This window comes from Cygnus olor, chromosome 16 (assembly GCF_009769625.2).
Source record: "Cygnus olor isolate bCygOlo1 chromosome 16, bCygOlo1.pri.v2, whole genome shotgun sequence".
NCBI classification, from domain to species: domain Eukaryota; kingdom Metazoa; phylum Chordata; class Aves; order Anseriformes; family Anatidae; genus Cygnus; species Cygnus olor.
In genome coordinates, this window is record NC_049184.1 from 12,767,264 (window position 1) to 12,795,227 (window position 27,964).

Below are 27,964 nucleotides of genomic sequence, written 5' to 3' on the forward strand. Positions count from 1 at the left end.
TATTGTGAGCCTTTATCAGCAGAAAAAATAAACTTGGATATCATAACCAAAACAAACTCTTCGTTTTTCCTATGAAACAGCAGCAAGTTGAATTAAGATTGTTACATTGTAAATAGTTCCATTACAGATTAAGAGGAGATGAGCTACAATTGCAAAACCTATCACAGCTGGAAATACAGATTATAGTGGACAGAGGAGTGAACTGGAAGTTCTTGATTTTAAACTCTGACACTGCTCTACAAGGCGATGTGCTGTATGAATTCACAGTCAGAATCTGTATAATATACATCCTTCTTAGGCTTGCATTTCTACGTTCTTTTAAGACAAACTGTAACAACTCCACTGGTGTTTATGACTTAACAAAAGACACAACACAATATACATTTGAACTGTTTATTTTATATCAAATGTTCCATACCACTTTCTTCTGTTAGAAATTCCTAGAAGAAAATGAAAGAAACAATGTTAGAAACTATTTAATAGCTCAAGTAGTTATTTGGCCAACTGTGTAAACATTCTGTAAATATAGTGTACAGATTTTAACCTAGAAGTTGAATTTGGGTACTGAACTACCTCTGCAAAAAGTTATTGAGGATAAGGTAAACATACTTACTTGGAAACAATTCCATCATTTTTTGCCAGACGCAGAATGGAGTCGTCTGATTCCCCCTATAATAAAAAGGATAATTCTGAAGTGAGCACATAATTGCTATCACACATTAAAAAGAGAGAGGTAGCAGCAGCATTTCATGCTGGCAGTGAAATGCAAACTTTTTTTTTTTGACAGATCACTGCATTTCACATACACAGACTAGCATTTTTAAAACAAGCTGTTAAATCCTTTGCCATTCTTCAGAATAAGAAACAGAACTTGACAAAGCATAGACGTGCATTAAAAAGATGTACTTCTGAGTAAATGAACTCTAGGAAGCTTCACATCATGCTTACAAATTTAAATTATGATAGTGTAATCTCTAATAATTATAAATGAAGTCAGATATCAGCTGCTTAGTGCATTCTTAGAGGAAAAAAATCCACTTGCACCTTCTAGTGATTTTTTAAAAATAACAATAACAAACATAAACGGTTCTCCAAACCAACAAACTGTAGAAAAAACAGAAGAAACTCATTCTTTCAAGTCAATTAGTTCAAGTCTTCACGCTGTTGTAATTATCACAACAAAAGCTCTCCTCTAGAATGTGCAGAAGGCACACTGCATTTCCAGGGCCAAACATAAACCTGAAATATTACTAATCAATATAAAGGGAAGCATGATCATTTTCAAGCTCAAGAAAACGCTTACCATCCTACGGATTGCTCCACAAATGGCGTATGTTTTGAACTGGCCATTGACTCTCCCCGTTACCTTGTCAACCTGTAATTACAAGCAAATTACTCCATACAGATTCTTACAGAATTCTCGCAGAATTTTATGCTCTCACCTCATGCTTGCCAAACCCTTGAAGATAAATATTACCTGTTCAACTTTGCACATATTTTTTTACTGCAAACTTCAAAAACTCAAGGCAAATAGTTCAGCCAGAATATACAGAGAACCTTTTCAGAGCAAATGTATTGTTTGCTACATAATGCAGATATAACATCTAATGTATCAGAGAGCATTACAAAAATGCAATAGAAAATGGTAGCTCCAAAAAGAAAACATTGGAATTCTACAGAAATGGAACAGTTCAACGTAAACCTTATTTGTGTACTTTACTGCCTTTATTTATTTTATTCATGTTTAAGTCAGTATAATGGAAAATGGAATGTCCAAGTCGAGGGACACGAATGGTTCTCAGCGTCTAAGAACCTGAGAACCAAGTTAAAGAAATGGTAATGCAGCACACAAAACACATAAGCAATCTCATTTCAGTTAACAGAGAACTCATTTCAGCGTTAACAGAAACGCTTCATGCAAAACATGGAAAATGGCACTTTAGTTAAGCAAAGCAGAACAGAAAAAGAGTTCTGCCCAGGAAACCGCACACCTTTCTGAAACTTGGTACAAACTGTAAAGGGCACAGATCAATGGGAATAAAAAATTGAAACTGGATGTACGTGGACAGGCTGAAGAACTGTGCTGTTTTACTGACAGGTGAAGGTAGAAGGGAGTACTGATCTTCCAGAACGGAGCACTCATTTTCCATCAGGAAAAGGAATCCCCTAATTTTTAACTCTAAATGTCTATCCTTAGGAAGTTTTATTTACTCAGTAAAGCACTGGAACAGACTGTTTTCAGAGCTTTATATAATCGCCTACAGAGAATTATTTTCCAATAGGTTAAAAAGTAACCAGGGGCGACATACTAATATCCTTACATGTACAAAAGCTTTCTAGTTCTACACCTGTACGACTCCTAGTGAATTATTTGGAGATTCATCACAAGCGTTTACATTTCCTAAATTCTATGAAAATCGAAATGCATTGCTCTTTTATCCGTCACTTCTGTTAAGAAAACTTACCTCAGAAATGTTTATCTGAATAGAAGCATGATCCTTGGCACCGATTATTCGGTTGCTAGCAGAGCTAAGGAATAAATAACAAGATATGTTTCAATAAAAGGAAATGAACAGTGACAGCAAACAAAGACTATCAAAATCAAACCTACATGAAAATTAAAGCTGTGCAAGTTCAGACGCTAAGAGATTAAGGTTCAGTGCTCAGAAAGTCAAAATCAAGTTTTAAGAACATTTAACGGAAACTTCCGCTGTGTAGTCAGGCTAAGTTGCCAGCTATCCCTTTGATTTAATCTTTATGAACCCAGTTCACTACTATTCAGTGCACACACAAACACTGACCTTCAAAATGCAGAATATCATGTTGTCCCTTTCTAATGTGAAAAACCCCCAGCAACCAATGGAATTCATAACGTATTCTGTATCTTTTTTCACTGGGAGCCATTAGAGCTCTCAGAAGACATTCAGGTCACTAACTTCGGTCCTCTTAGAAATCACAGGCCTTAGTAACATTTAATCAAAAAAAAAACTCACTGTAAAACAAACCATCTGTATGTGTTTTATCAGATTTAACAAAACCCAATTTTCTCCAATCTTAAAATAGCATCTAAGATGCACTATCAGGACAACGAGTAATCACTTAACAAGTTCACTACAGGAGCGCGTAGCTCAGAAATGCTCACACAGCACAAATACACCCATTTTCTCCTGAAAGCAGCCACAAAGGAGCCGCCACATCCTGAGACTGACGGGCTGCACCTCGAGACGCCGAGAGTTCTCTCTAAACTTACTTTTCTCATACTTACGCAAGGTATTTATGCGCAAAAATGAATAGAAACTTGTATTTTTCCACCGAACTCGGGGGGCTAAAGGTTTATGGAGCCAAGCCCCTTTTCGTTCGGAGCTGCCGGTCCCGCAGGGCCGCACTCACCACTTGCGAGGCACGTAGAGGTCCACGAACTCCCCGGCGTCGTTCTGCATCTCGCCCGGTGACACCTACGGGAAGCGAGGCGCGGCTCAGGCCCGGCCCCACGAGGCCCGGGGGGGCGGACGCAGCGCTCCCGGCCCGGCCCTCCCGTAGCACTCCACCACCCCTCCCGGCCCCAAGGTACCCGGTACCCAGCCCCGGGCCGCCCCCCAGGCCCCCCGGCCGCCGCCCGCGCCCCGCCGCCGCCGCCATACCTCGCGCGCGGTGCGGCGGAAAGGAAGGGGCGGCCCCGCGGAAGCGGAAAGGCGTCGGGGAGGGAAGGGAGGGCTTCCGGGGGCTGCTGTGACGTCAACCGTGCTTTTGGGAGTGACGTCACTGCTCATGGGGGCGGCGTGACGTCATCAGCGCGCTGCTGCCTGACGGGTTCTTGTTCCCCCACCCCCCCACCTCCCCCAGCCGTGAGGGGCCGGGGAAGACCCCTCAGCCCCGTTGTGTCCCCCTCTCACCCCCCAAAAAAAAGCACAAACCACAAGCAGCGCTGCACACAGGGCATTTGGTTACAAAACACGTATAAAACCGGGTTTATTTCACAACATGGTGGGTTCACAAGGGCATGGACAGGGAGGAATCGGGAACGGGCGGCAAGTGAGGAACTTAAATAACGCGCTAGGACAGAAACCGTAAGGGAGCTGGGTGTAGACAGGAACATCTCGCTCTTGTCATCTTCATGGGGCACTTGCTGCTTCCCTCTGAAGTAACAGGAGCTCCTTGAGGAGAAGAAATGCCGGTGAACACACTTCGTGAGGGTCCCCCTCTCAGTTTATTAATTGGTAATGTAGGAATAGTCCCTTGCCACATGGTGGCAGCTTTTACGTGAGAAGATAAATATTACCACACAGGCAGAATTGAACAGGACTGCAAACTACACTCTAGCTACAGAGAAATTAACAGACACACACAGCTTGCAGTGTCACAGAGTGACAGCTCCTGCAGAGGCACCACGACAGAGGTACCAATTTACAAGTCGCAGGCCCAGCAGCTGGATGCTGTCAGCCAGAGGCCCGCATCCTACAGCGCTGCTCAAACACTGCCCCTGCCCGTTTGAGAAGCGCCAGGACAGCGTTTGCTTCATGGTGTCCCGAGCTTCCGAGCTCAGCAATGCTGTGTGGGCCTGAGCCAACGTTCACAGTTACCTTTAAACAGCATTCAGCGTTCTGGCATTTAGTATTCCTTACCCTAAGCTGTTCTTCCGAAGAAAATGCAAACTAAATAACCAAACCCCAAAGCTTTCCCATTTATCATGTGAAACCATACCTTCCATTCTGGGAGGGGATCTCTTGCCCAAATGCCCACTGCGACTAGACAAACTTCCACTGAATAGAGACTGAACTGTTCCAAAAATAAATACATTTTTCTCTAGATGTCTGAGAATTATGTTACAGAAAACTTTATACACTAAATAGAAGGAAATCTCCAAAGAAGGACATTTTGCGACTTCATTTACACTAAATGAAGTGTTTTACTATTTCTGGAGATACCTTGTGAGGAGTTTCTTTACTCAGTTCTAGCTCTTTCCCCTCACACAATGAGTATAGGAAGTGGTGGACCACTTTCGTTGTGTTTACCACATTTTTCTAATTTCAAGGCTCTCTATACTCTAGATGTTTAGTACATTGCTATTTCTTGCATGCAATGACAGTTATATTCAGTAGAAAGCTGAACTAGTAGACATTTTTCTAAACCTTTTGGAAGATAACTGGCAAGGTTATTGTCTAACTTAACGCCTACCATCTCACTTACAGAGACTGGAAAGTCCTTCTGTGTTAAAGAGAAGTCAGAACCATATTAAGTTTACACAAATAACTTGAAGCTACACACAGTTGAACACAGTTACAAAAGATTTGATAGTCACTGTAGTTATTATATGAAAAGATACATTTTGAGCCCTACTTAAAGAGGAAAGGGCTCCAGTATAGTTTTGGTGCAACTCTAATGACGACTAATCAGCTTTAGGCAAAACACAGCTGAAGAACAAAGATTCAGCTTTGTTTTTGCCTAAAACCAACATTTAATACAAGGAACAGCAATTTACATTACTTTACATATTAGATAGCAGGTAACCTTATGAGGTCTAGTATTTCATTTGGGAGTCAAACAAGTTACAAATTTCTCAGTCATAACAGCCAAGCATCAGTTTTGTTTCTTGCAAATAGACAGTTACTTGTATCATAATACTGCTTCAGAAAACAAAACCAAGAGCCAATGTCACAGAAGGTTCCACATATAATCAGAGTTCATTCCCAACCTGGATATTTTAAAAATAAATGAAGGAATAGCCAATGGTCAAAAGAAGTTATTTAACCTCTGGCATAAGCATTAGAATGCTGCCTGGCACCAGCTGTTAAGTGGCTGTTCCGATGTGCAACAAATGCTAGTTTTGAGGACCATCACAGTGACGCAATGCTTGGAAGAACGGAGTTTTAAAAAGTAGCATTTTAAATATTGAGCATGCTTTGTTTCACTGGCTTAGTTTGGCAGGAATAGCTCCACTGACTTACGTACTTGCTCAGAGCACTAAGACCATATATAATACAGTCATACTAAAAAGGTGCTTATTTCAGACTACAAAACACAAACAAATCAAAACCAGAAATTATACATTTTACAGCAAGTTGTTCTTAGTTAAAAGCACTCATCTTCCATTTAAGAGTGGATTAGGATGGCAATCACTTTGCAGCTACCTTGTTCAACAGGTGGTATTTCATGACAGATTTTGAATCAATCTTTACTTTTTAAATAAAGTGTATAATCTTAAAATACTATAGTTAACTAAATTGAAACAGTAATTTCAATCTAGCTATATAGTATAGATGCCCCGTGTATCATTAGTGCAGATATACTGGAACTATTTTCCTTATATGCAAGGCCAATGCAGGTAAAGAATAAATGGCTATATAAATTCAGAATTTCCCACTAAATAACATAACTAACTTAAAAAGTACTGGTACCAGACCAGCCAGTTTTAGGCACATCTTCAAAAAAAATAAAGTATGTGTTTCACTAATGTAAAAATGCAAAAAGATTCTTGGAAACATCTGAACTTTATGGTGCACTGGAATGGAAGTGATGCTTCCTTTAGTTTCAAGGAATACAATAAAGGCTTAAAAAAAAGAAACAATATCATAGGATTCTTCATAGGGAAGAACAGTTTTAGTAAAACTGAAAAGATAAATAAGGAATAATCAGCAGCCATAACAGCTAACTGGTGAATATTTGTGCTTCAAATGTCCGAAAGAAAATAAAGTTCAACAACTCTTCTCGTACCATCTCCCAGTCTTGGCATGTGTGTCCATAATGCACACGTTGACAGTTCACACACACGTCGCAGACTTCAAAACTAGCTGTAGCCATAGCAGGATGCACACAGTGGCACAGAAAGGCCAGTGGCAACTTCAGCAACCGTGTTCAGTGATGCTATCAGCTGGAAAGTAGCTTTGGTTAAGACTGTTGTGTGAGCCGTCTGTAATGAGGTAAAACCTGGTTTTCAGGAAGATAGAGAGCCAGTTCCAAAGCTACAAGAACGGTGAATTCAAAACCAATGAGATCTCTTCTGTTGAATCTGAATCTCTCTTCTAATTTCTATGATGGCAATGAAAAAGAGAGGGGGGGAAAAACAGAATCAGTTATCCACATGATACCAACGCACTATCAGATTAAATCTGCATCACATATTCCTGTTTTATGCTAAGTCAGAGAATCAAAAGCACTGCCACAGGTCAAAAACGTAAACAACCTTATCAGCTGAGCTGTGACACCCGCACAACAATTACTGTTTCTCAGGCAAACATTAAATGTGAAAATAACCTCACTGTAGGACTGATAGGACATTAGACTGCAGTCAGGTACTTTAAATTAATTAAAAAGAAGCATCCAAAGGAAGAGCCCTGATGAGAACAAAAACCTACTGAAAGAGCTGGTCTTGAATGCAAGCATGTGCTGCTAAAAATCTTGCTTTTCATCTTTACCTTGTTTCATGAAACAGAAAGGTTTTGACCAAATCTGAAACAAGTCGCATAGTACTTACATCTATAAGGTGTTTGACTTCGTGTTTCCTGAGATCACTGCTGATCTTGGCTGCAAGCAGAACGCAAGCACCAGCGCACAGTTTGCGGTTCTGTTTGTTAAGTTTGCCTTGGAGAACGAGCTTCTCAAAGTAAACGTAAGCCATGGACACAGTAACTGGCTCCAGATTGCATTCTTCACTCAGATTCCGCATTTCTCTCTTTAAACTGAGAATAGAGGGGAAAAAAAAAAAGATCCACCCTCTCAAACATGACAGCTTTTACCAAATGCTCTAGAAACACCTCAGCATGGGAACTCAGAAGAGCATACAGGCAAGGCTCCTATTTAGAAAACCATGACTGGTATTATCTTCAGCTGGAGAAGCCCAGCTGGCTGCAAGCTGGAGCTGATAAACTGATTTAACCTGGCTGACATCATCTAATGTGAAAGAACAGTTCCTCATCTGTCCATAAACACCATGGATTTAGCTGCTTCACTGACACGCAGGCTGTTGCTGTAGGTCTCCTTCTAAGATCCCAAACTTGTTCATGATTCATATCATAAGACTGAACCACGCTGGCCTACACAGTGCCACATCAAAGCTGTGCAGATGGAGACCTGTCTACCACACACCTCTAAGGAAAATCAGGTCTGAAGGGAAAGGCAGACTGGTTTACACCCTTCTCACAACTGCTGGCCTTTCACTTCAACAAAAAGGCAAACTTTATGCTGGACGCTCTCTCATTGCTATCATCCACGCTACACCTACAGAAGATATCTCTGCAAGCACACAACTGAAACAGCTACAAAGAGGAGCATGCAGGACACTGGCAGAATATGTACACTAAGAAAGAGCAAACCTTCCACTCACAGCTAGGAGCTGCACATAGCCCCAGTGATTCAGCAGTATTGTGTTTTAAGCTGGCTATTTCAGAAGGCCCTGACTGCTGCACAATTACAGCTCTCTGAAGGTGCAACAGTGCATCTCAGTGGTGAGTACTCAGATGTGTTTCCTGGAAGATGAGGAATTCTGTGTCCCGCCTTCATGAAACGCTCTTCTTTACCATGACGCCACAGACCTAACCTTCTTCTTTATCCTAGAGTCCTGTTAGAGTCTACAGTCATCAGCAAGTCTTGTAATTGAAAGGTGAAAATATGCAGAGGGTCCAAACTAGTTAAGAGTGGGACTGCACAATAGCGAAACAATCAGGTTACAAGTATTTGTTTCAATGCTAATGTTGCTTCACTGTTAATTGGCTACTAATGTTGATGAAACAAAACCCATCTAGGCTGAACTATGAAAACCAACTGTTACCCTTTTCCAGCATCCTAAGCATTCCTGTACAAGGCTGTCATCCTACAGCCAGCTCAACTGGCAACAAGAGATTAGTATTTAATCATATATACTATTAATAGATCTAGTATTTGCTCCATACAAGTGGAAGATAAGTCTTGCAACAGTGCAGAAGTTCTCATTATTCACTGCTTGTTTCTTACCTCCTAATTTTGCTCAGTGTCAACTTGATATGAGGAAACTTCTCTCTAAAGGTTTCGTTCATATCCTTCTTCAGGTCTGAGGGCTTCACATATTCTATGACTGTTGTCTGAAACGCAGGATGCAAAATCTATTTCTCACGTGAACAGTACTGACAGCAAAACAAGGTTTCCAAGGACACTTTAGTGCAAAGGCAATACATTTTTTTTTTAACTCTTAAATTTCTGCAGTGGCTTATATAATACCTCAGGTTGAATCTCAACCATGTAAAATCTTAATTCATAATGAACCAGTAAGCAAATGGTTACAATAAATAAGTGACAGAGATGTCAAGTTGGTCCTTGACAAGCACAGTGTACAAAGCTATTTGTATTTTCCTTGATCTGTTCTCAAAAAGTCACAACTACTACTTCCTGGACAATTTTTTCTCCCCTGTGGAAGTTCTTTATAGGAGGATCTTCCAGGAGCTCACTCACTCCTCTGTTCAGTTAGCTACTCACCATGTAAGAAGCAAAGATGAGAACACGTTTGTGTTTTCCACAGGGCCACTGAGGGTCATCCAGAAGATTTGGATCGTACTCTGCTGCTTCCCCAGCTTCACTTCCTGAAGGAATGAGGAAAGCACAACACTGAGCCACAAGAAATGGAGCTTTAAGTTCTCTTTTTTCTTTAATAAAAGTGTTCAAACAGCAAACATTAGAAGTGCTGGCAGACCCCATTAGACAGATAAACTGCAGCTAGTCACCTGTTTTCATTCCACAAACGAACTAGTCAGTATTAGATTTATTTAAAAACAAACCAGCTCCATCTCCAACATATGCCCAATGCACCATTTTAGACAGTGCAAGCTAACAGTTTGTCTTCCAGAAATATGCACAGAGAGCAACTGCAGAAGACTGAATTTTTGCTTATACTCAGATCTAACACACAACAGCATTGTCAGGTTTGCTCTTTTACACAACAGAATGCATTCTTGTCAAAAACCCTTGGTTTATGCATTGTTACAGTGCTAGAAGGCAAGGAGGACCATCTGTACCCACACACACCAGGTGTTTCTCGTTGAGTAATATAAAACTTCACGTTTCCAAGGAAATGCTTTGCCATTCTTGAATTGCAAAAACTAGGCCAAATATATAGAGGATGTAAGGAATGTATGCAAGTCTCAGTCCTAAGGCTCATCCCCTGTACTTCATTAACAATCCTTCTTTGCTAGGGTGTGCTAAAACCAGTCTCCTTCCAAACCCAGTACATGTGTCCCAGTAACGCACTTCACCACTTGCAATTGTTTCAGAAAAGCAAGCTTTTCTCATGCTTTTCTGCTGCATGCGCAAGTGGTGACAGTGCTAGAAGCTGTCCTTACCAAGCTCTGTTCCTGCTGGAATAGTTTTTGCTGTCACAGGTTTGTATCTTGATCCAGGAAGACTCCGTGAAGCACTAGCTCGACATGAAGGAACAGCGCTGTGGCTGTCAGCTTTACGAACAACTAGGGCATTGGTTGGATACAGGAATTTTGCATAGGACACAACCTTCAAAAAAAAAGTTGTTGTAGTTATAGGGGAAAAAGTATTGAAAGCTTATTTCCAGACACTGAGAATTTTACAACTCAGATGTGCAGAGTTTCTACTTGGGAGTAAAGACCTTGAAACTGGGGGGACAGAATGCTGTACATTCACGACTTCAGGATAGAAGGGCTGTAGAGGATTTGGGGGGGATAACAAAAAAGGGAGAATCACATCAATAAAACTCTGGCAGTATACAGATTTAACTGAAGAGGTATAAATTTCACCCATATTTTGTTTTGACAAAAAGGAAATGTTTTGATAAAAATATCATTTACATGTTGCCTGAGATACCAGAGTCAAAACAATTCTCCAGAAATGGAGGCAGAAATCACCAGGGACTTTCACGGCCTCCCCAGAAGCAGGATTATGACAAGGCAAACATTTCAGACATTAAGGATCTAAACTTCCACTGCTTTCAAAAGTTACAGTTCTCACTTTAGGCAGTGTTGTGCTATCCATAAATTAAGTAATTTTCCTGGTATCAAATGATCACAACAGTGAAAGGAGCCAGCTGACCCACCCATCATCCCCATGCCAGTCAATGGTTCAGTGACGGAGATCAAGGAAAAAAAGTATTTCCTTACCTTGCCGTCAGCACCTAGCTCTACTCCTTCCATTCCAAGGACCATCTCAGTGGAGACTGAAACTCCCCCAGAAGGATGTCGCTGCTTCTGTCCTTCCATTTTTAGATCACTAAATGAAGACAAGAAAATGCACGATTGGAAAACGTACCACAAGCTCAGCTTCTTTTATGGTAAACGCCAGGCCGATCCTCTACCTGCAGCCAACGCCACGTGGTCAGAGTTCCACTACACAGAAACAAGGCAATCCCTCAACCCCATCTCCAAGCAAGTATTAATTTTAAATACTCAAAAATGTGTAGATGTTCATTAACTCAAGAATCGGATTTAATCTCATTTTAAAAAAAATCAGATCTGTACCAACATACCTATAAAAAAAATAGTGGGATATCTTTGAAAGTCTGGTCTTTCTGCATAAGGCTATACCATTTGTAATACACTAATGCTCAAATACTTAACAGCAAATATGATTTTATTACTAGTTTTTCAGGATTAGAAACTTGCCTTTCAATTGCAATTTTCCCAACCACTGTGCACACAAGCTCACACTAAGAATTAGGGCTGCAAGCAGAACTCTGTTTCAGTGATGGCAGCATGCAGCTTTGTCACCTATATTCCAATGCAAAAAAGCAGCTTTCAGCTGAAGAACTGCATCGCCAGCTTACACACAAGCAGAACGACACCGTGCTCAGAAGTGCTCTAAAATAACTCCAGTGACCTTGTTGCTTTTCAATTAAATGAGAAAACATTTTCCCATCAACTATTTTTATAGCAAGTGTATTTGAATACAATACAATTCCCACCACTAAACATCCGTTTCCTTCTTCCATAAGTTACATACGGAACAGAAGTGGCAAGACAATTGTTTTGGCAGAAGTGGATTAAAATAAAATAATTATTTTCTATGGTATACTTGTAGATCAGGCCTTCACAGAATCAACTTAGAGTTCATAAGAGACTGAGCAAAGCTGCAGGCAAGTCCAGTTAGCAGGTTTTGGTTCTCATATTTGATCATATTTACAGTTCTATAAAAAAATGGAGCGCAAACATTAAAAGCAGAATCAATTGGTATCAATCGGGCTAAACTGCTTCTGTTTTTCTTAGATTACAAATAGTGACATTCATGACTTAGGACAGGTGAAAAATGGAAGAGTTTCTTAAACTTAGTTATAGCTTAACTACTAAAGGTTGAAGACTTTCTAGTAAAGAACGTAGCATCCTTGTCTGATGTACATGGCAAAGAGCCACATTGTGTTCAAAGTTGGTTTCAAGGATTTCACAGGACTGCAGTGCTTGAAACGTGAACAAAGACCTTAAGAGAGGTGTGCCCTTTTCCAATATTTTCTCTAGAAGTTTCAGTGAACACTGACACTGCAGCAACATCTGATTTTACTGCGCTGATAGCAAGTTCTTGTCCTTACATGTTAGCAGTAAGTCAAGTATGTTCACCGGCTTCAAACACAAGACCTATACCACCTATACTCATTTAAAAAAAATATTTCGCAAACAATAGACCAGAGATTTCACAAAGCAGTTAATGATGACTCACCTGATTCGTAAAGTCTCCCCGTAAGGTAGGATCGAAAAAGCCACACACAGTGTTCGTTTAGCACAGATTAATACTATCCTGTAAGCAGATGGGAAAAGATCAGGATAAGAATTGAGATTCAGAAGTTACAAAACTTTTTTTATAGACTGAACACTGGATTCCTCTTCATTTGCTTTGTAAGTTACATAGATACTGATATGGATTGTATGTTTCCAGAAAGCAGCACAAAAGCAGAGGTTTCCTTCTGACCCTACAGGGCCTTAGAGCCAAGCCCTATCTCACAGCCCAGCTCTGTAACCAGCATCATCCTGAGAACAACTCAGAGATCTCAGTCATAAAAATTATATAGAGATATCTATTTAAAAATCAATATATTTTCACAAATATTTTTGTATTTAGATGGATGATGGTACCACTCCTAGGTCTCACACATCTAGCAATAATAGATACAAATGCAACCCATTCTCTCTCCTGCTCAGCAGCTAAGAGCCAAGAATTTGGATAAACCAAACCATTCTTCTTACATCCTCCTCAGCTCTGACCTCCTCAGAGCTCTTACAGCCTCCTCAGTCTTTGTGCTAGAGATAAAGACAGTGTTAGGAGAGAATGAATTAACTTCCTTTCTCCTCAAAGCAGAATGGCAGAACCATCAGAAGATTGCTACAGATGTAGCAGATATCAGCACCTACTGCCCTCAATATAAGGATGTTTAAAATTAGCAAGACCACATGGACATTGCATTATTCCCACTGATATTAAAGAGCTAACCACATTGAACTGGCGTTTACTTATGAGCACACACAAGTACAAGGGGCACAGCTGAAGTTACCTGCTGTTTTTTGTGTCATACTGCCTCATGTTCTTGATGAAGTGCATCTTCTTCAAACTTTTGTGCCTCGGAGACCCAGATATATTCTTGGTTCTGCAATTGTAAGAAGAAAACGAAAAAATCTTAAGTGCGCTAAAAAAAAGTCATGCCAGTTTTATGATCATATGGCAGCACTAGCATGCAGGACCTCAGATATTGGCGTGGAAGAGGGTGGAGGGAGGAGAGGACTGCATGCAACGAGTTAAAATTAATGCTGCTTTTGAAAAAAAGTACCTTTGTACACTGGCATATTCCACTATGTCTTCTAAAAAGTCTAGAGAGCAGCGCTGGGAGATAAAACGCCTTCTGTAAAATGTACAACACCATGAAGAGTGAACAATATTAGTTCATGGCCTTGGAGTTTATGAACTGCAATAGATCTATGAGCTCTTAAGACAAATGGCAGCTTTTTTTTGGGGATTTGTTTTGTTGTTAGAAGAGTGCTTACCAAGGTGTTTCACGTTCCTAAAAAGGCCAAGAACTTGTTACCCCCTCTAGGAACTTTAAAATCTTTCACTTTGAGTACACATTTATACTGACTTCATTAGCAGGAGCACTCACTACCTTCAACACAAAAGAACACCTACCTATAAGTTAAACACCTAAAAAGCTTCCCAATATTTCTTACAGGATTTTAAGTAAGTATCATAAAAAGCTCCCTATGTGCATCAAGGCAAGGGAGCAAGTAATTTTATATCAATCTACCAACGCGTATATATACAGATATATCTGTATGATGATGGAACATCTGTATTTGTATTCCTGATTTTGAACACTGTGCTTCTCCAGCAGTAGGCATCTGCAGACCAAGAGTCCATGACACTAGCCCAATAAAATTGACAGATCTCTCAGGAAAACAGAGAGGACTATTAGAGGAAGCTAAGAGTATTCAGGGCCCATCTGAAATCCCAGAATGGAAGACACAAGGAGAATAATAAGAATCTTGTGAGTTACTTTAACAGAAATAGGATATTACACTTAAGCCAAAAAAAAAAGACATTGCCAAGTAAGATGCACTATACTTTTTGTGGGTAGAGATTTACAAATAAATTTGGAAACTGGCTGCAATTTCCGTAGGAACAAGGCACTCAGATTCAGCCACCATCACCAAAATACTGACACTACAACTATCAAATTTTACTTTTTTCTGCTTTTAAGCATACATCACACTGTGCTTTTAGTACAAGCCACATGCATTCAAGTCCCAGGTTTTCTTCCACAGTATCATCATAACCCAACTGATGGACGATATTGGCATGGAGCCAACTAAGAAGCAGCTTACTAGATATAAGTAGCGGGATGCTGCTTTGACAAGATCAACTTCTGGAAAAAACTCAGACTTAAAACTCCACATATTTTCACCTCTAGAAAAACAATAAATACATTGAGAAAGAAATTATTGCCGTTTATTAGCAGTTGCAGATCCGTAACACAGGAGATGGCAGTCATGCTGCTGTGGAGAACTTGTGCTCAAGGCTATGCAGCTGTAGACCACTGGAAAGCTCCAAAGTCTTCAAAAACAGTTTTCAGAGCTCTTGTGCACATGAGCAGCCAAACTGCTCAGATAGACCAAGGCCAGACTCTCGTGCTTGGAAGTTAACACGCAACACTAAAACAAAAACGTGGCACCTTGGGTGGTGGGGAGTGGAGGGGGCAAGGAGGTCAGCCAAAATGGGATTTATTAATTGCTAAGAGCTACGGATGACTTTTTGCAGCAAAGATTTATAGCTTCTGCTGATTCAAGTTAAAGATCAAGAAAAGCTACTCAGGATTTACTCTGGTCTTGAAGCCCAGCACTTCAGGATTTTGAAGTTACTTGACAATCTGCTAGTCCTGGTGACTTTGCCTTCTATCCTCCAGCTGAGATGGGTAAGAAACCAAACCACACCATTTTGTCGCTACATAAGAGATATACAGGAGCTCTCCAGCCTATTTTGGCTTCTAACATGCAATAAGAAAACACCTTGGTGAAATGTGGAGGCCAGTCTCAAAGGCCCTGGCATGAACTGCAGTTCTCCATGTCCCCAAGCTTCCTCCCCTCTAGTTCAAGGAGACCGGACTGGATGCAGACAGAAAGAAGCCTTGTATGGTGAGCTAAGGAAAAGCAAAGCTAAAACCAATGACAACAGGCATTGGTACAAAAAAAGACGTAAAAGGTTCTTTAAAAGGATGCCAGCATAAGGTGCCAGTAAGGGTGCCACAGTGACCACCAAAGTGCTGGGCCACTACAGTAGAGACCCATCAGGAACCCTAAATCCAAACACTGCTGCATTTCCTCAGCAATAGGGACAAGAACACAAAGCACCTGAACCCACTGCTCTGTGAGAGCCTCTCTCAGTAAAACGCTGCTGCAGTGAAAGGAAGATCCTGCCCCTTTGCTCAAAACCACAATGACTCATCCCCACTGTGCCAACAGGAAACTTGATTTTTAGCTACACTTCGGCTTCACTTGAGGACAGAAAATATTTGTTGTCACCTTGGAGAAATTCAACACGCTAGGCAAGATATTCTCCTCAAATCTCAAAACAGGGAATACGCAAAGAGGTCTCACTAATCCAGACCATGCTAAACAGGTTGTGTGCTCAAACATTTTACAATGACAGAAACTTGCTGGATTCCTCAGTAGCACTAATCAGCAAAGCTTCTTTATTAGTGCATCCTTAGAGTATGCTGGAAACTATTACGGCTTCTTGAGTTGTCCGCAGTCAGTTTGCAAACTGTTTGTGTTAGTTGTGGTGCTCCTCTCATGCAGTAATTTACACCTCAACACCAGGCAGCACAGGATCACTTCAGGAGCCACTAGCTCTTGCCTGATGAAAAAAGTAGTCATGCCCCCTGGGCTAAGCAGATTCATCTAGGATAACACCTCTTGCTTGTGCTCTATCCACAGGAGTTCAAAGGATTTTAAGTCATTTACACAGAGCATCTGTTGCCAAACGTGACCTAAATACTAAAGCAGCACAAAAATCTATACACGCACTGTCAGTTACCTTACACTGACTCTTACTGACATGCTACTTGATAATTAGAAATCGAATCATCCAATGTTAAAATTTTAATGAGTTCTATGAAGCAGGCTGTAATTTCAATAGGATCCTAAAAGAAAGCCCAAACCTGTCTGTTAGCCAATACCAGCTATTTCCTTGACAAGCTACGGAGGGTTTGTTTGCTTGGAAGTACAGCCTGGGTCAAGAACTCACGTTTTGGGTGCTTCCCCCACTATTTTAAGAGCCAATAAAACAGGACCCACCCAGGGCTTCAACACACACAGCGTGTGCCCAGAGATAAGGGACTATCGAACAGAGGAATTCTGGATTAAGCCTGGGTTTGTTATCTCCATGCGCGCACACGGCCACGCACAGTCCAACAGCACTGCTCAATCTGTGGTGAGTTAAACATGGACGTGAAAAACACCTCATGATCAGACAAAAAACAACAACTTAAGCAGCAGCCAGCCCACAAATTCATCCTTTCTGGTGGACTTCCCACTAAACAAACCCCACTTCTGAGGGCTTTAGACATCTGTCCTCCTCCGGCCCTGCCAGTGTCCTAGCGAGTGCCAGAGAAACTCTCACAGAGGGAGACGACAATGGAGAAGCAGCACACAGGACTCCTGGCCAGGGTTTTACTCAGCTCTTAAGTGTTCCCAGCAGGACAGGACACAGCTAAGAGCAGTCTATGTATAGCACCGGTAATCCCTAAATGTCCTGTCTTGCAAATTGAAAGGAAAAATCTGTTTAAGTCACAGCTTCAGATTAAAGACCAGTGACCTTTCAGATGGCCTGCCAGAGTATTTCCCCTTTCCTACCCACAGGCTAGGCTGCACAGACGTCCAAAAGAACAAGAGGAAAGTGTGAGGATGTTGCTGTAGTTGGAGATTCCTAAGACAGCCACTCTTAAACAGATATCCTGTAAAATGCAAGAAGTGCAGCTGTCATTTGGCCCTTTTGAAGCGTCCCTGTTCAGCCCTGCTGGTCCCTGTATTTCTGCCACAGCAGGTGGACTGACCAACAGCTCTCCTTCCTCCCTAAGGGAGGTCAGAAATTTCTAAAATCTGACTGGGATTCTCTTGTCCTAACTAACCGCCTCCTCTCACATGGACAGGTTTGCACCCTGAGCCAACCCTATAGCCAGAGAGGGTCCATTCAAGCAGCATTCAGCTGTTTTCACCCAGAACTGTATCTCTGAGCCACGCAGCATCTGGAGTCCGTCTTCTGCCTGACCTCTTACCACAATCACTCCTAGGGCAGGGTCAAGCAGGAGAGGAGAAAGCCTGCACTCCTGTCTGACACCACTATTTCAGCCTCTGCACATTTTTCACTTTAAATGTAGTACCTTCCTGTAAACATTTGCAGAAGAACATTAAAGTAATTAATGTATTGTTGGTGATGCTTGCAGGGGTGCAGAAGAGTGGAAGTGAACTGCCTCCAAGCTAGAGGATGCCTCGCTGCCCTGCAGGATGTCTTTTAAGATGCTCAAGTGATCACAGAGAAAGGAGAGCAATATCTAAGTTGAGTATTAAGTTGCTCATATTATCCTTCCTCAGTATATGGGCAGCATTTCCAGTAGCTTCTTCTCTTGTCACACTTTTATGGGTGAGTTTAATGATCTCAACGCTTGCCTCATTCAGTGAGACCATCAAAAGATCATATGCTGCTCACTTTTGCTGAGTTAGAACAAATTTCCATTTCTGACCACTAAACCAGCCATTCTCTCTCTACTGTAGGAAAAAGTAGGAAGCAAGCCAGATGATCCGAAGAAGAGGCAAAAGTAGAGGTTGCACCCAACCTAAATTTTTGCTCCAAAATACCTGAATTCCTTCCATCCTCTAACACCATGAGAGCAATGGCGTTGAATTAACTGAGACCATGTTAGCTTCCTGGCTCTGTGGAAAATGCTTTCCATGCATGGCTCTGGTATGGCAAGTTTGCTGTGGGACTCCTGTCCTCACATCTGATTTTCACTTCACCTACGCAGCAACAAAAATCAAAAAGTAGGAGAAGAGGGCAGGAGGCTAAGCCCTGCGGCACACGTGCTCAAAGATATTGCAAAAGCAACACGACCTGAGGCCTCCTGTAGCAAAACGGACAGGCACTGCAGGCTTGTTTCAGATGCCGTCACATCCCTCTGCCAGAGGGAAGGATGCCGCGATGCTTTCACACATGTATGCACACGCATCCACAGGCGCTCCGCTAAAATTAGCGGCTAGGCTTGTATCCTCTGTTGCTCTTTAGCAATACATACTGCTAATAGACGAATTGAATGGACCAGGTCAAGGATTTTTAATTACAGTGTAAAATTAGGGGCTAATAGAATTTGGTTTCTTATTTCTCACCTGAAAGTTATTTTTAATATCGATGGCCCTTTATAAGGTCTTCTACATGCCTCAGTATAATCACAGCTGTCAAAAGACTGAGTTTAATATAACAAAAACAAAAATCATTTATTGGTCTGTGGAGGCACTGGCTTAGTAACAACTGTCAAAGGTAATTTGCTCAAGAAATCCAGATCCCAAATCTTGTTTTTAATAGGAAGACACCTGTCAGATTTGTTTTGTCAAGACATACTTTGAAGAATTAAACTTTGTAGTTTTTCCTTCCTTACGGGCAAGCCAACAACCTGGTATGAACTGCATTTCAGTTTGACTAGGTAAAAATACTGTCACCAAGGGATTAAGGAAACCAGTTCCAGTTTTTTAGCTTAATTTTTGTCAACTGCTGTTACCTATGCTCAGGCAACATTTACTGTTTCCAAGCTTGCATTCCAGAGTGTACGAGTATGAGACTCCCTGTTCTCACACCCCATGCCTTACTGCCATCAGTGCTTATATTAATCAGTTTCCTGATTGAAGTAGGAAAGCAGGTTGAGTACAGCTCACCGGGAGCAACAAGTTTTCAGTAATTAAAGTCAAGAGAAGTCAGACACCACATTTATACTAAAGCACAGTCAAACCACCGTCACTACCACGTATCTGGGAAAACAGATCATCTTTTATGAAGAATCTCTGCCATGAATGCCCAGTACTGAGCCATTTCTGCAGGTAGATGGTTTCAGATCTAACACACAATGAAGCAGCAGAGGAGAGGACACCCTGTGTAAATGACAGCAAGTGTATAGCTAATTACTCCTTTACAAGGTCAGCTATCCACTGTTTTATGGCAACGCTACTGGAAGCACAGACATGCAGTGTGGATTGCAAGCCACGGTCCCAGGAGTTAATTCTGACATTCATTTAAAGTGTCACACTGCCAGAGAATAAATACAAGTCTCACAGGGGGGTCTAGTCTAAGACATTTCTCCAATAATCTTCCTTTTAAGGAATAAATCCAAACTGATTACCCACATGAGCATAGGAGTACTTTCATGCTTCAGAGCAGGTCTCTGTGCCAGACCTCGAGGTTAAAGAAGAGGCCCAGCTCCTTCACCCTTGTGTTCGTATTCAAGGTTTGTTCGTGAAACCGAAGCAGCACCATGGCTTTCCTGCTGGTCCAAAACAGCCAAGAGAAAAAGCTGCATTGCTCAACGAACAGTAACACCACATGCAAGAAAAAGAATATGCCGTGCAGTGCACAGGACAAATGAGAAGGGACAGAAATAAACTGTAGCTTGAATGAAGGTGGAGGCAGAGTAAATGGAAAGTTTACTAAGCCTGGATGGTTTTAAATACTAACAAGGAAATAAATTACTGTAGATACTTGTCACAGTGGCTGCTACTTCATTGCTGATTCACAACCACATATGATTAAGACCTAATGCTCCCAGGAAACGAGCTTTGTATTCATTGCGTTTCATACATCACATTGTTCTGGTGCTAAGAGTGTTTAGACAACCCAAGGAGAAAATAATGCCTTCCAGTAAGTGTTATGAAAGCCATCTGTTGCAACAGAACCACCAAGCCAGATGCAAGGTCTGCTGTGCCTAGAGCCCGCTTCTTGTAAAGTAATTCTAAAGCCTGCTCCTAAAATCCCAGCTGCTTCTCACAAAGCAAACTGGATGTGCTGCCAGGATGCAACCAGTGACCATTCTCCAAGTCTGAACCAGTTTCTGTAGGTGTTCCTACCAGGGATTGCTCACCAACCTGGTTTCCTCAGTGCTCTGTTCACTAAACACAAACGCTGATCAACAGGCAAGTGAAATGCAACACGTGTCTTTTGCAACACTGAGGACATTATGCTAGAAACACTCATGTACTTACTTCCCTGAGAGACGATGATATCATTTCTTGTGCCTTGTTAAAACAAAAGCCTTCAACACAATAAAACTCCCAAGTTACCAAAAAAAAAAAAGAGCTTTTACTGGGAAGAAGAAAATTCAAAACAGGTGACAGGAAGAAACCAAGTGAAAGAAAGTTTTGAGTTCTCCCAGGGCTTTAGTGGGAGCTTGGTTCTTCCCACCACCACATCGGTCATCCCCACTAACCTACAATCAAGAGGTTGCAGCCTCACCAAGGCAATTTTTTATGCTAACATTGCAACAACCACAACAGAGCAAGTGCAAATCTGTGCTGTATTTCAAGCAAATCAAGGCAGGTCTGCGGGGCAGGCTGAGCTCCTTACTGCCGTGCCAGTGAGCGCTGACCAAGAGGAGTGCTCCCCAGAGAAGGTTGCTGCATGCAGCAGAGGTGTTCAGAGCTCCTGCAGGAAGGGCTGCCAGGCTCACAGCACGAGACGACAGCGAGATTTTAGTTTTAAAGACTCTGTACTTCTCATCAGTCAGAGCACCGTCTTGTGAAACTCTTCTGCTTCACTCGCCCTTATGAGAGCAGCTAAAGGCTCTTTATTTAATACCATCTTCAGCGGTTAGAATATAATAATTTACATTAAGTTATACACACAATAGCTATAAACCAAAGGTTACAAGTGTTAGAGGTCTTCATCTGAAGAGCTAGCGAGACTGTCTGTAGCTGAGCACCACCCACCTGCAGTCATCTGCTTTATCAACAATACCTCATCCTCATTACAGAACCCAAATTTCACTGTACTTGCATGCACGTCAGATTATGCATTTTTAGATTTAAACTGCAGAGCACGAAGAATTCGGAACAATCTACAAAAGGAGGCTCAAAAGCGTCTTCATGGAAAAAGCGAATGATGGAATAAGGAGCAACACGGGACACCTGAAGCTAGGTCTTCAAGACTTCATACAAGTAAAACAACACATACAACGGAAAAATAAAAACAAACAATTTTGTGAGAGTCACTTTCACTCCATCTTTTTGTTTCTCTTCTGAAACAAAAAGCCCAGTTTATGGCAGCCTGCAAACAGCAAGCACCACAGCTAGAAACTCTTCTGCTCAGTCTCTGAGCCCTGACAAAGAAGCTTCATCATCCGCAGATAAGGTGAGATAGCTGTCCACTCTACTGGCAGCACTGATGTGAGTTTGAGCAGCCACTTATCTGCAGTTATCAAGAAGGACTCTTGTGCTAAGCCAAGTTCCAGTGAAGAGCGCTCACAGCCTAAGCATTTGCTCCAGATGTGCACCCATGGCACCCAGCACATGGCTGTTGCTCAATGTGAGCTTTGCCAAATGTGAGTGCTATGGCTCAAAAGGAGGCACTAATGGAGATCTGGGGGTAGGAAGAGAAGGAGGAGAGGAGATAAGCATGTCAGACTGTGAGCTAAAGAAACTATGTTTTAAGCCAGTACAGTGAGATCCTGCAGACTTCAGAGTTGAGCTACATTTGAAAATGCTGGTCTAATAAAACTTATTTTTTCCTGACTCGGGGAAAGCCTTGTAAAGTAAATAACCTTGCATATAAAATGTTAGGAAAGAGCCATGACTGATGTGGTACCACGTCAGTCCTTGGCAGGGCACTGATGAGGAGGCTCCGGTCACCACGCGCCTGCAGGACTTGCTGGAAGCCCGGAGCAGCGCCCCACCACCTCCTCCTCACAGTCAAGCTTTTCAGATTCATCGCATAGCCTTTTCTGATGTTAGCTTGAAGAAGCAAGACCACATATGTGGAGCCGCAGCTGTCAGGACGCTTGCATGCTGGCCTTGCAAAGCTACACAACCCGCCCACAGGCCTCATCAGCTGCGAGTACAGTTAATTCCCTACACAGACTCCTCTGACTGGAGAGCAAAGTTACTTTAAAAGCCCTCAGACCCCTCTAAATGAAGGGGTTAAATAACCTTAGCATTGAGAGTCTCTCTTTTGACCTAGAAGCCTTCCCAGAGGCATAAAGGATACAAGGATCAGATCTCCAAGTTTCCTGCTAGGCATACAACGTGCTTCTTCTGACTTGGATGAATATACCTGGCTGGTAACGCCAGATAAATAATGCAGGTAGCTATAAATTGTAAGCCATTTAATATTGGACACTTGAAATTCACCTGCAGGTGCAAGTATGCGAGAAGGTTGCTGAAGCAAACCATTTGCCAAGCAGCAGACTGCTGCCTTAACATTTCAGCTGAGTTTTAAATAAAGTTCAGACGTAGGATATGTTCATTTTCAGCCCTGAGCAGCACACAACAGCCTACTATTCATGTCTCAAAGGTCAAAGCTTGCAGCCTCTGACAGATATTGTTGCTTCCTGAAACGTACCGTGCACGCTCAGGTTATTCCTAATAAGGCTTAGAAATTAAAACTTGGACCTTTACGCATTATTTCACCCATCTCCACAAAACATGTGTTAGCAGAGGGTTTCTTTTTAAATAAATGCTTCTCAAAGTGAAAACAGCTGCTGGGCTGACAATAGTATAAAACAATACGTTAGCCATCATAAGCATGAAAGCCTGACCAAGCATTTCTGCCATTCCATGCAAGGAATGGATTTGATCACACCTATGTTAGCAATACAGTACCCAATTAACCCTTAAATGCAGAGCTGGTCTAAAGCATTGCTCTTACCAACTAGTTTAGACTCCAACCCTTAAAGTTATCTAAACCAGCCCAGTCATTTCTGATTTATCAGCACCCACCAGCATTCAGTTCAGCTGCCTTACCACTGATCATCAAGGGCATTAAAGCACTGGTTGCAAATAATTTAAGTCCCTGAATTTGTTCTTAGGCCTAGCAAAATGCAGCAAATATATGGCAAAACCAGCTGTTCTACATCACACTGTACCGAAACCTCAGAAGTGCACAACAAGCATTGACATTCAGGGCTGTTGTTCCCATTCTTCATTTCATGCTTTCATAACCTGGCTATTTTCAGGGCTCTTTGCTGTCTGTGTTTCCCCAGAAAGCTCTGCCAGTTTCAGACCCAGCTGCAGAAATTCATTAAAAAACTGTGAATACCGATTTGTTCACTATTTGCTGCCTCCATCCACTGCTTTCTGTTAAGCTTGTTCTCTGAATGACCGGGGTAAGATGGAAAGGGAGGGAGCGGAGTAAGAAAGCCGGCACAACACAGACTTGTCATTTAAGATCCTATTAACAGGAGATACCTTAGGAAAACAAAAGTGGAAGGTTAAAGTCATTAAGTTCATCATGCTCAGCCAGCAGCACAATGAAACAAAGCATTCAGATTAAAGCGTGCCTCCAAGGGAGGGCTGTTAGCACACACCCTGCTCACCACTGGAAGTTTCCATCCTAAAGAACCTGACAGCTACTGAGCAACCCCGAGAACCTCCACGTTATGTCAACTAAGCAGGTTTCTTGTTCCTTGGACTGTACCAAAGATCCTGCCTGCTGCTAGCAAACAGCGCCGGCTGTAGCAGTGGTGTAGTGGCAGCCTGCCCTGAGCCACGCTGCCCGGCCTCATCAGCTGCTTGCAGCTTCACAACCACAGCAAACAACATCGAGTTTTGCAATAACACTCTGCACAACGAAGATGACCTCTCAGATCTGGGCAGGCCCCAGCGCTATGAAATCGCCGATGATGGCCCAGGACTCACAGCACCGGTCACCTCAAACAGATGATCGAATCTGGGGGACCCCCCTGCCCTGCTCCTGGTGTAGTTAAGGGAGGCTCCACTCACAGCAGACCAAAGCAGCCTTTTACAGTGACCAAAAAAGGATGCTGAGGAGAGCAGCTGCCTGCCGTGGGCACCAGAGAGGAGATGTCCTGAGCAGCAGTGCAGATTCCACCTCCCCTTTTCCTCTGGTGGCTTCATACCTCTGTATGTTTGCGTGATGTTCCCCTGCCTAGGGAGCAGCAACACCACTGCATGGCAAAACATCACCCAGATCTCAGAGTCCCAGTAGGAGGGAAGACACATTTGCTTGTTGACTTCTGAACTTTAATTTGTAGTATGCCAAACACAAAAGGGGAAGCAGTACAACCTCCACAAGGAAGAAAGTTCCTGAATCACTCATTGTGTATTTGCTGTTCCACAGGGAACAGGGCCGCTCTGTCTCAACACAACTCAAGGAACCACCCAGAAAAAAAAAAAAAAAGCGTTGGAGTCCCTCACCCTGAAAGCCTTGGCATCACAGGTAAAAATGTAATTCCAATGGAATGGTCTGTCTCTGCCACTCCTGTGTGCTCCTGTGCCCAACGCAACTAGAAATAGATACGTTGGGTTTAATGCATCCCCAGAGAAAGTGCAAAACTTTTATCAGAATGTATGTGTATATATATGTATGAAGTTGTGGATTTTCTGCCCAATAGTTTCAGTGATGTTCACTATCCACTCTTCTTTCTTTAAGGACACAGAAATAGATGAACTCTCACTCCCAATCACTCTCATAAGAAGTAGATAAAGTGATTAATGCAATGCCATATACCCTTTCAAATATCTCTTTCCCAAGCTGAGGAATCAGTCTGTTTTGTCATTACTCATACAAAAGCCCTTTTATTCTCCCAATTACCCTCCTTGCACTTCCCTCAACCTCTTATTTCTGATTTAATCTTTTCAGTTAGATTGATTAGAATACTATAGTGGAACATAACATCTCAAAATCAGATGCCAAGGGAAGAGGAGGAAGGACATAAAACAAGAAAAGATCCAAGGAACACATATTAAAGAGTATTTTCTTAGCATCTTACTGACTCGGCATGGAAAAGGGAAGGAAGGAATAATTTACACGAACTCCAGTGGTCCTAAACTCAATAAGCCCGTGCACAGGCACGCCGAACGTCTCACACACGGACACCACCGTACTTGCAAAGCTCCTGATACTGAACTCTCCCTCAAAAGCCTTATCCACAATAAGAAATCAGGAAAATGAGCAGCACAGCACCGAGTGCACGGAGCAGGAGCGCTAGGAAGGAGCTGTGTCACAGTGACACTGTGACTTCAGGCTTCACCGCTCAACAAGCGGTACACGACAGCATCATCCGTGCTCAGAGGACATGGAAGTAGCAGGCCCAGCTGCCGTTTCTCCAAGAAGGAAGGAAAGAAGGATCCCATCTTTTATGGGAAGAAAAGCACCAAGCGCTACAAATAATTCAATAAGGTAAAACCCTGGGAGGGAACACATGCCGGAGGACCCCCACACCATTACTCACAGGGCTACATTTCCTTGAATTCACTCATCCTCCATCCTGAGGACCAGCAGGACCCATCTGTTAGCAGACGTTCACAGAAAGGCGGCACCAAGCACCTGCATGAGCAAAGCTCCCCGGCTTTAAAGCACAGACAACATCTCCATTCCAGCCTACTAACAAAGCTCTGGAAGCCACTATAAAGACCGCGGAGACTTAGATGTCGTTGATATTGTTTTGCTTATCTGCAGCCTCAGAGGGCCAGCTCACTTTACAAGGCTGTTTATGCAAGAAGTGGCCTGAAAAAAAAAGAGTTCTTTTGGAGCTCAAATCCCCAAGACCGGAGCAGAAGCCTACCTTTCAGAAGGTTAGAAAACTAATACTTCCAGGCTGATAGATGTCCCCTGCAAATACAATGGTAATTCTGCACTGAGGGCCAGAATATCCTCCTCTAAAGTCAGCTTCGAAAGTTCCCAGAGTACAAGCAATTATTAGCATTGTTTGTAGAGTTACTGCACAACCACACAGCGGAGATTAAAAGACGGCACACCAGTAACGGTCATGTTACCTGGAGTAAGACTCCTACCTAGCAATGCCTTGGCCAGCTTCATCTGGAGACAGCAAAATTCAAAACCCAGGCCCAGGAAAAGCACGAGGAAAGGTTCCTGCTGCAGCAGACCTCCAGCCGGACTACGCTGGAGAAATATTCTCCAAATCCCCCCTACTCACCAGACACCGCTACCAGTTTGGCCGCCCACTGCACACGCAAGCAGACCCCTGGAGAGCTGGGCGAGCCCCCCAGCACCCACAGCAGGGCTACCACGACATCCTGGGTGCTCAGGGGCAGGAGAGAAGCAGCTCCTGCTCCCAACAGGGGGGCACCCCGGCACAAGGATGCAGGGATGCTCTGGCCACCCAGCCGGCCACCTCGCCCCCGGGGGGCAGCAGGGCTGGATGGTGCTCCCAGGGCGATTGCAGAGGCTCCAGCGGCTGGGGGGGGGGGGGGGGGGGGGCGGGCGGTCCATGTTGGCACCCCCCCGGGCAGGTGCTTGCCCCCGGCAGCGGGGGGGGGGGGGGCGGAGGGGAGGCTGCAGCCCCGTTTCCCACGCCCGCTCCCCCCGGGGGCACCGCTTTCCCACGCTCGCTCCGCACCCCCCCCGGGGGCTGCGGGCCCTGGGAAAGTGCGGCTCTTCCCAGGGCTTCCCCCGCCCCGCGGGACCGGGCGGCTGTGCGAACGGGTGGGAAGCTTTGGGGGGGGGGGGGGGGGTGGAGGGGGGGGGAAGAAGGGTTATAGGGCCGGGAGGGGGGGGGCGGGCCGGCGGGGAGGAGCCCAGCCCCGGCCCCTCACTCACCTCTGCCGCTGCACCTCCAGCGCCAAGCCGCCTCCCGCAGCGCCCGGCGCGGGGCTCAGCAGCCCGGGAACCCCCGGTTTGGCGGAGCCCGGCAGCCCCGGGGGGGCGGGCGGCAGCGGGCAGAGCGGGGAGCCCTGCGGCAGCGGCGAGAAGCCGCCCCCCCGGGGCTGCTCCGCTTCCCCCTTCCCCGCAGCAGCCGGCGAAGAACCGGGCAGCAGCGAGGCACCCGGGAACCCGGGGGGAGCCCGCTGCGGGGCCAGCGAGCGCGGCGGGGCTCCGGCCGGCTCCGCCGCCGCCTCCTCCTCCTCCTCCTCCTCTTCCTCCCCTTCCCCGGAGGGCAGAGGAGGAGGAGGAGGGGGGGGAGGAGGAGGAGGAGGAGGAAGGGGAGGCTGCTTCTCGGCGGCCGGGCAGGGCGGGCGGCCGTCCAGGGAGATGTTGGTGAGGAAGAAGAGGGCGGCCTGCCGCCGCCGCGAGTCGCCCCGTCTGCGCGGCCGGGGCGCCGGGGAGCCGCACGCCGTGGCCGCGGCCATTCTCCGAATGAGCCGGGGCGGCTCCGAGCGCGCCGCCGCCGCCGCCGGCCCGCCCGCTCATTGGCTGCGACGCGCCGAGATGCAAATGAGCCGCCGCGCCGCGCCGCGTTCATTGGTTGCGGGGGGGGGGGGGGGGACGGGGGTTTCTCGCGGAGCCCCGCCCTTCCCCGCCGGGCGGCCTGCAAAGGGGGGACGCGCGGTCCTAG

At 44.1% G+C, this 27,964-nt stretch overlaps 2 protein-coding genes across 4 annotated transcripts; both read right to left on the reverse strand.

Moving 5' to 3' along the window:
* Window positions 1-379: 379 nt before the first annotated feature.
* RPS21 (ribosomal protein S21) lies at window positions 380-3,729 on the reverse strand. The gene is made up of 6 exons (XM_040575618.1): window positions 3,642-3,729; window positions 3,391-3,455; window positions 2,466-2,529; window positions 1,304-1,375; window positions 614-669; window positions 380-440 (listed from the first exon to the last, which is right to left on the reverse strand). Exons 2-6 carry the CDS (start codon window positions 3,438-3,440, stop codon window positions 431-433), a joined length of 252 nt encoding a protein of 83 aa, XP_040431552.1. The 5' UTR covers window positions 3,441-3,455; window positions 3,642-3,729; the 3' UTR covers window positions 380-430.
* Window positions 3,730-3,944: 215 nt separating this feature from the next.
* CABLES2 (Cdk5 and Abl enzyme substrate 2) lies at window positions 3,945-27,886 on the reverse strand. Of its 3 annotated transcripts, XM_040575619.1 has the most exons (11): window positions 27,412-27,886; window positions 27,229-27,328; window positions 13,739-13,810; window positions 13,466-13,558; window positions 12,637-12,714; window positions 11,091-11,199; window positions 10,305-10,470; window positions 9,445-9,548; window positions 8,947-9,053; window positions 7,472-7,676; window positions 3,945-7,026 (listed from the first exon to the last, which is right to left on the reverse strand). In XM_040575619.1, the coding sequence occupies exons 1-11, from the start codon at window positions 27,869-27,871 to the stop codon at window positions 6,886-6,888; spliced, it is 1,635 nt and encodes a 544-aa protein (XP_040431553.1). In that variant the 5' UTR covers window positions 27,872-27,886; the 3' UTR covers window positions 3,945-6,885. The 3 variants fall into 3 exon arrangements, with proteins under 3 accessions (XP_040431553.1, XP_040431554.1, XP_040431555.1); XM_040575620.1 differs by lacking the exon at window positions 13,739-13,810; XM_040575621.1 differs by lacking the exon at window positions 13,739-13,810 and having other exon boundaries at window positions 27,229-27,777.
* Between the last annotated feature and the right edge of the window lie 78 nt (window positions 27,887-27,964).

What these genes read in the sequence shown, in the direction of transcription:
- RPS21 (XM_040575618.1), bottom strand. Translation starts at nt 3,440, where the DNA reads ATGCAGAACGACGCCGGGGAGTTCGTGGACCTCTACGTGCCTCGCAAG. An exon ending in CTCTACGTGCCTCGCAAGTG is followed by an intron (nt 2,530 to 3,390) that starts GTGAGTGCGGCC and finishes TTTATTCCTTAG; the next exon opens with CTCTGCTAGCAACCGAATAA. An exon ending in TTCAGATAAACATTTCTGAG is followed by an intron (nt 1,376 to 2,465) that starts GTAAGTTTTCTT and finishes TTGTAATTACAG; the next exon opens with GTTGACAAGGTAACGGGGAG.
- CABLES2 (XM_040575619.1), bottom strand. Translation starts at nt 27,871, where the DNA reads ATGAACGCGGCGCGGCGCGGCGGCTCATTTGCATCTCGGCGCGTCGCA. An exon ending in AGCTAGGTGCTGACGGCAAG is followed by an intron (nt 10,471 to 11,090) that starts GTAAGGAAATAC and finishes TTTTTTTTGAAG; the next exon opens with GTTGTGTCCTATGCAAAATT. An exon ending in AAGTCAAACACCTTATAGAT is followed by an intron (nt 7,027 to 7,471) that starts GTAAGTACTATG and finishes TTGCCATCATAG; the next exon opens with AAATTAGAAGAGAGATTCAG.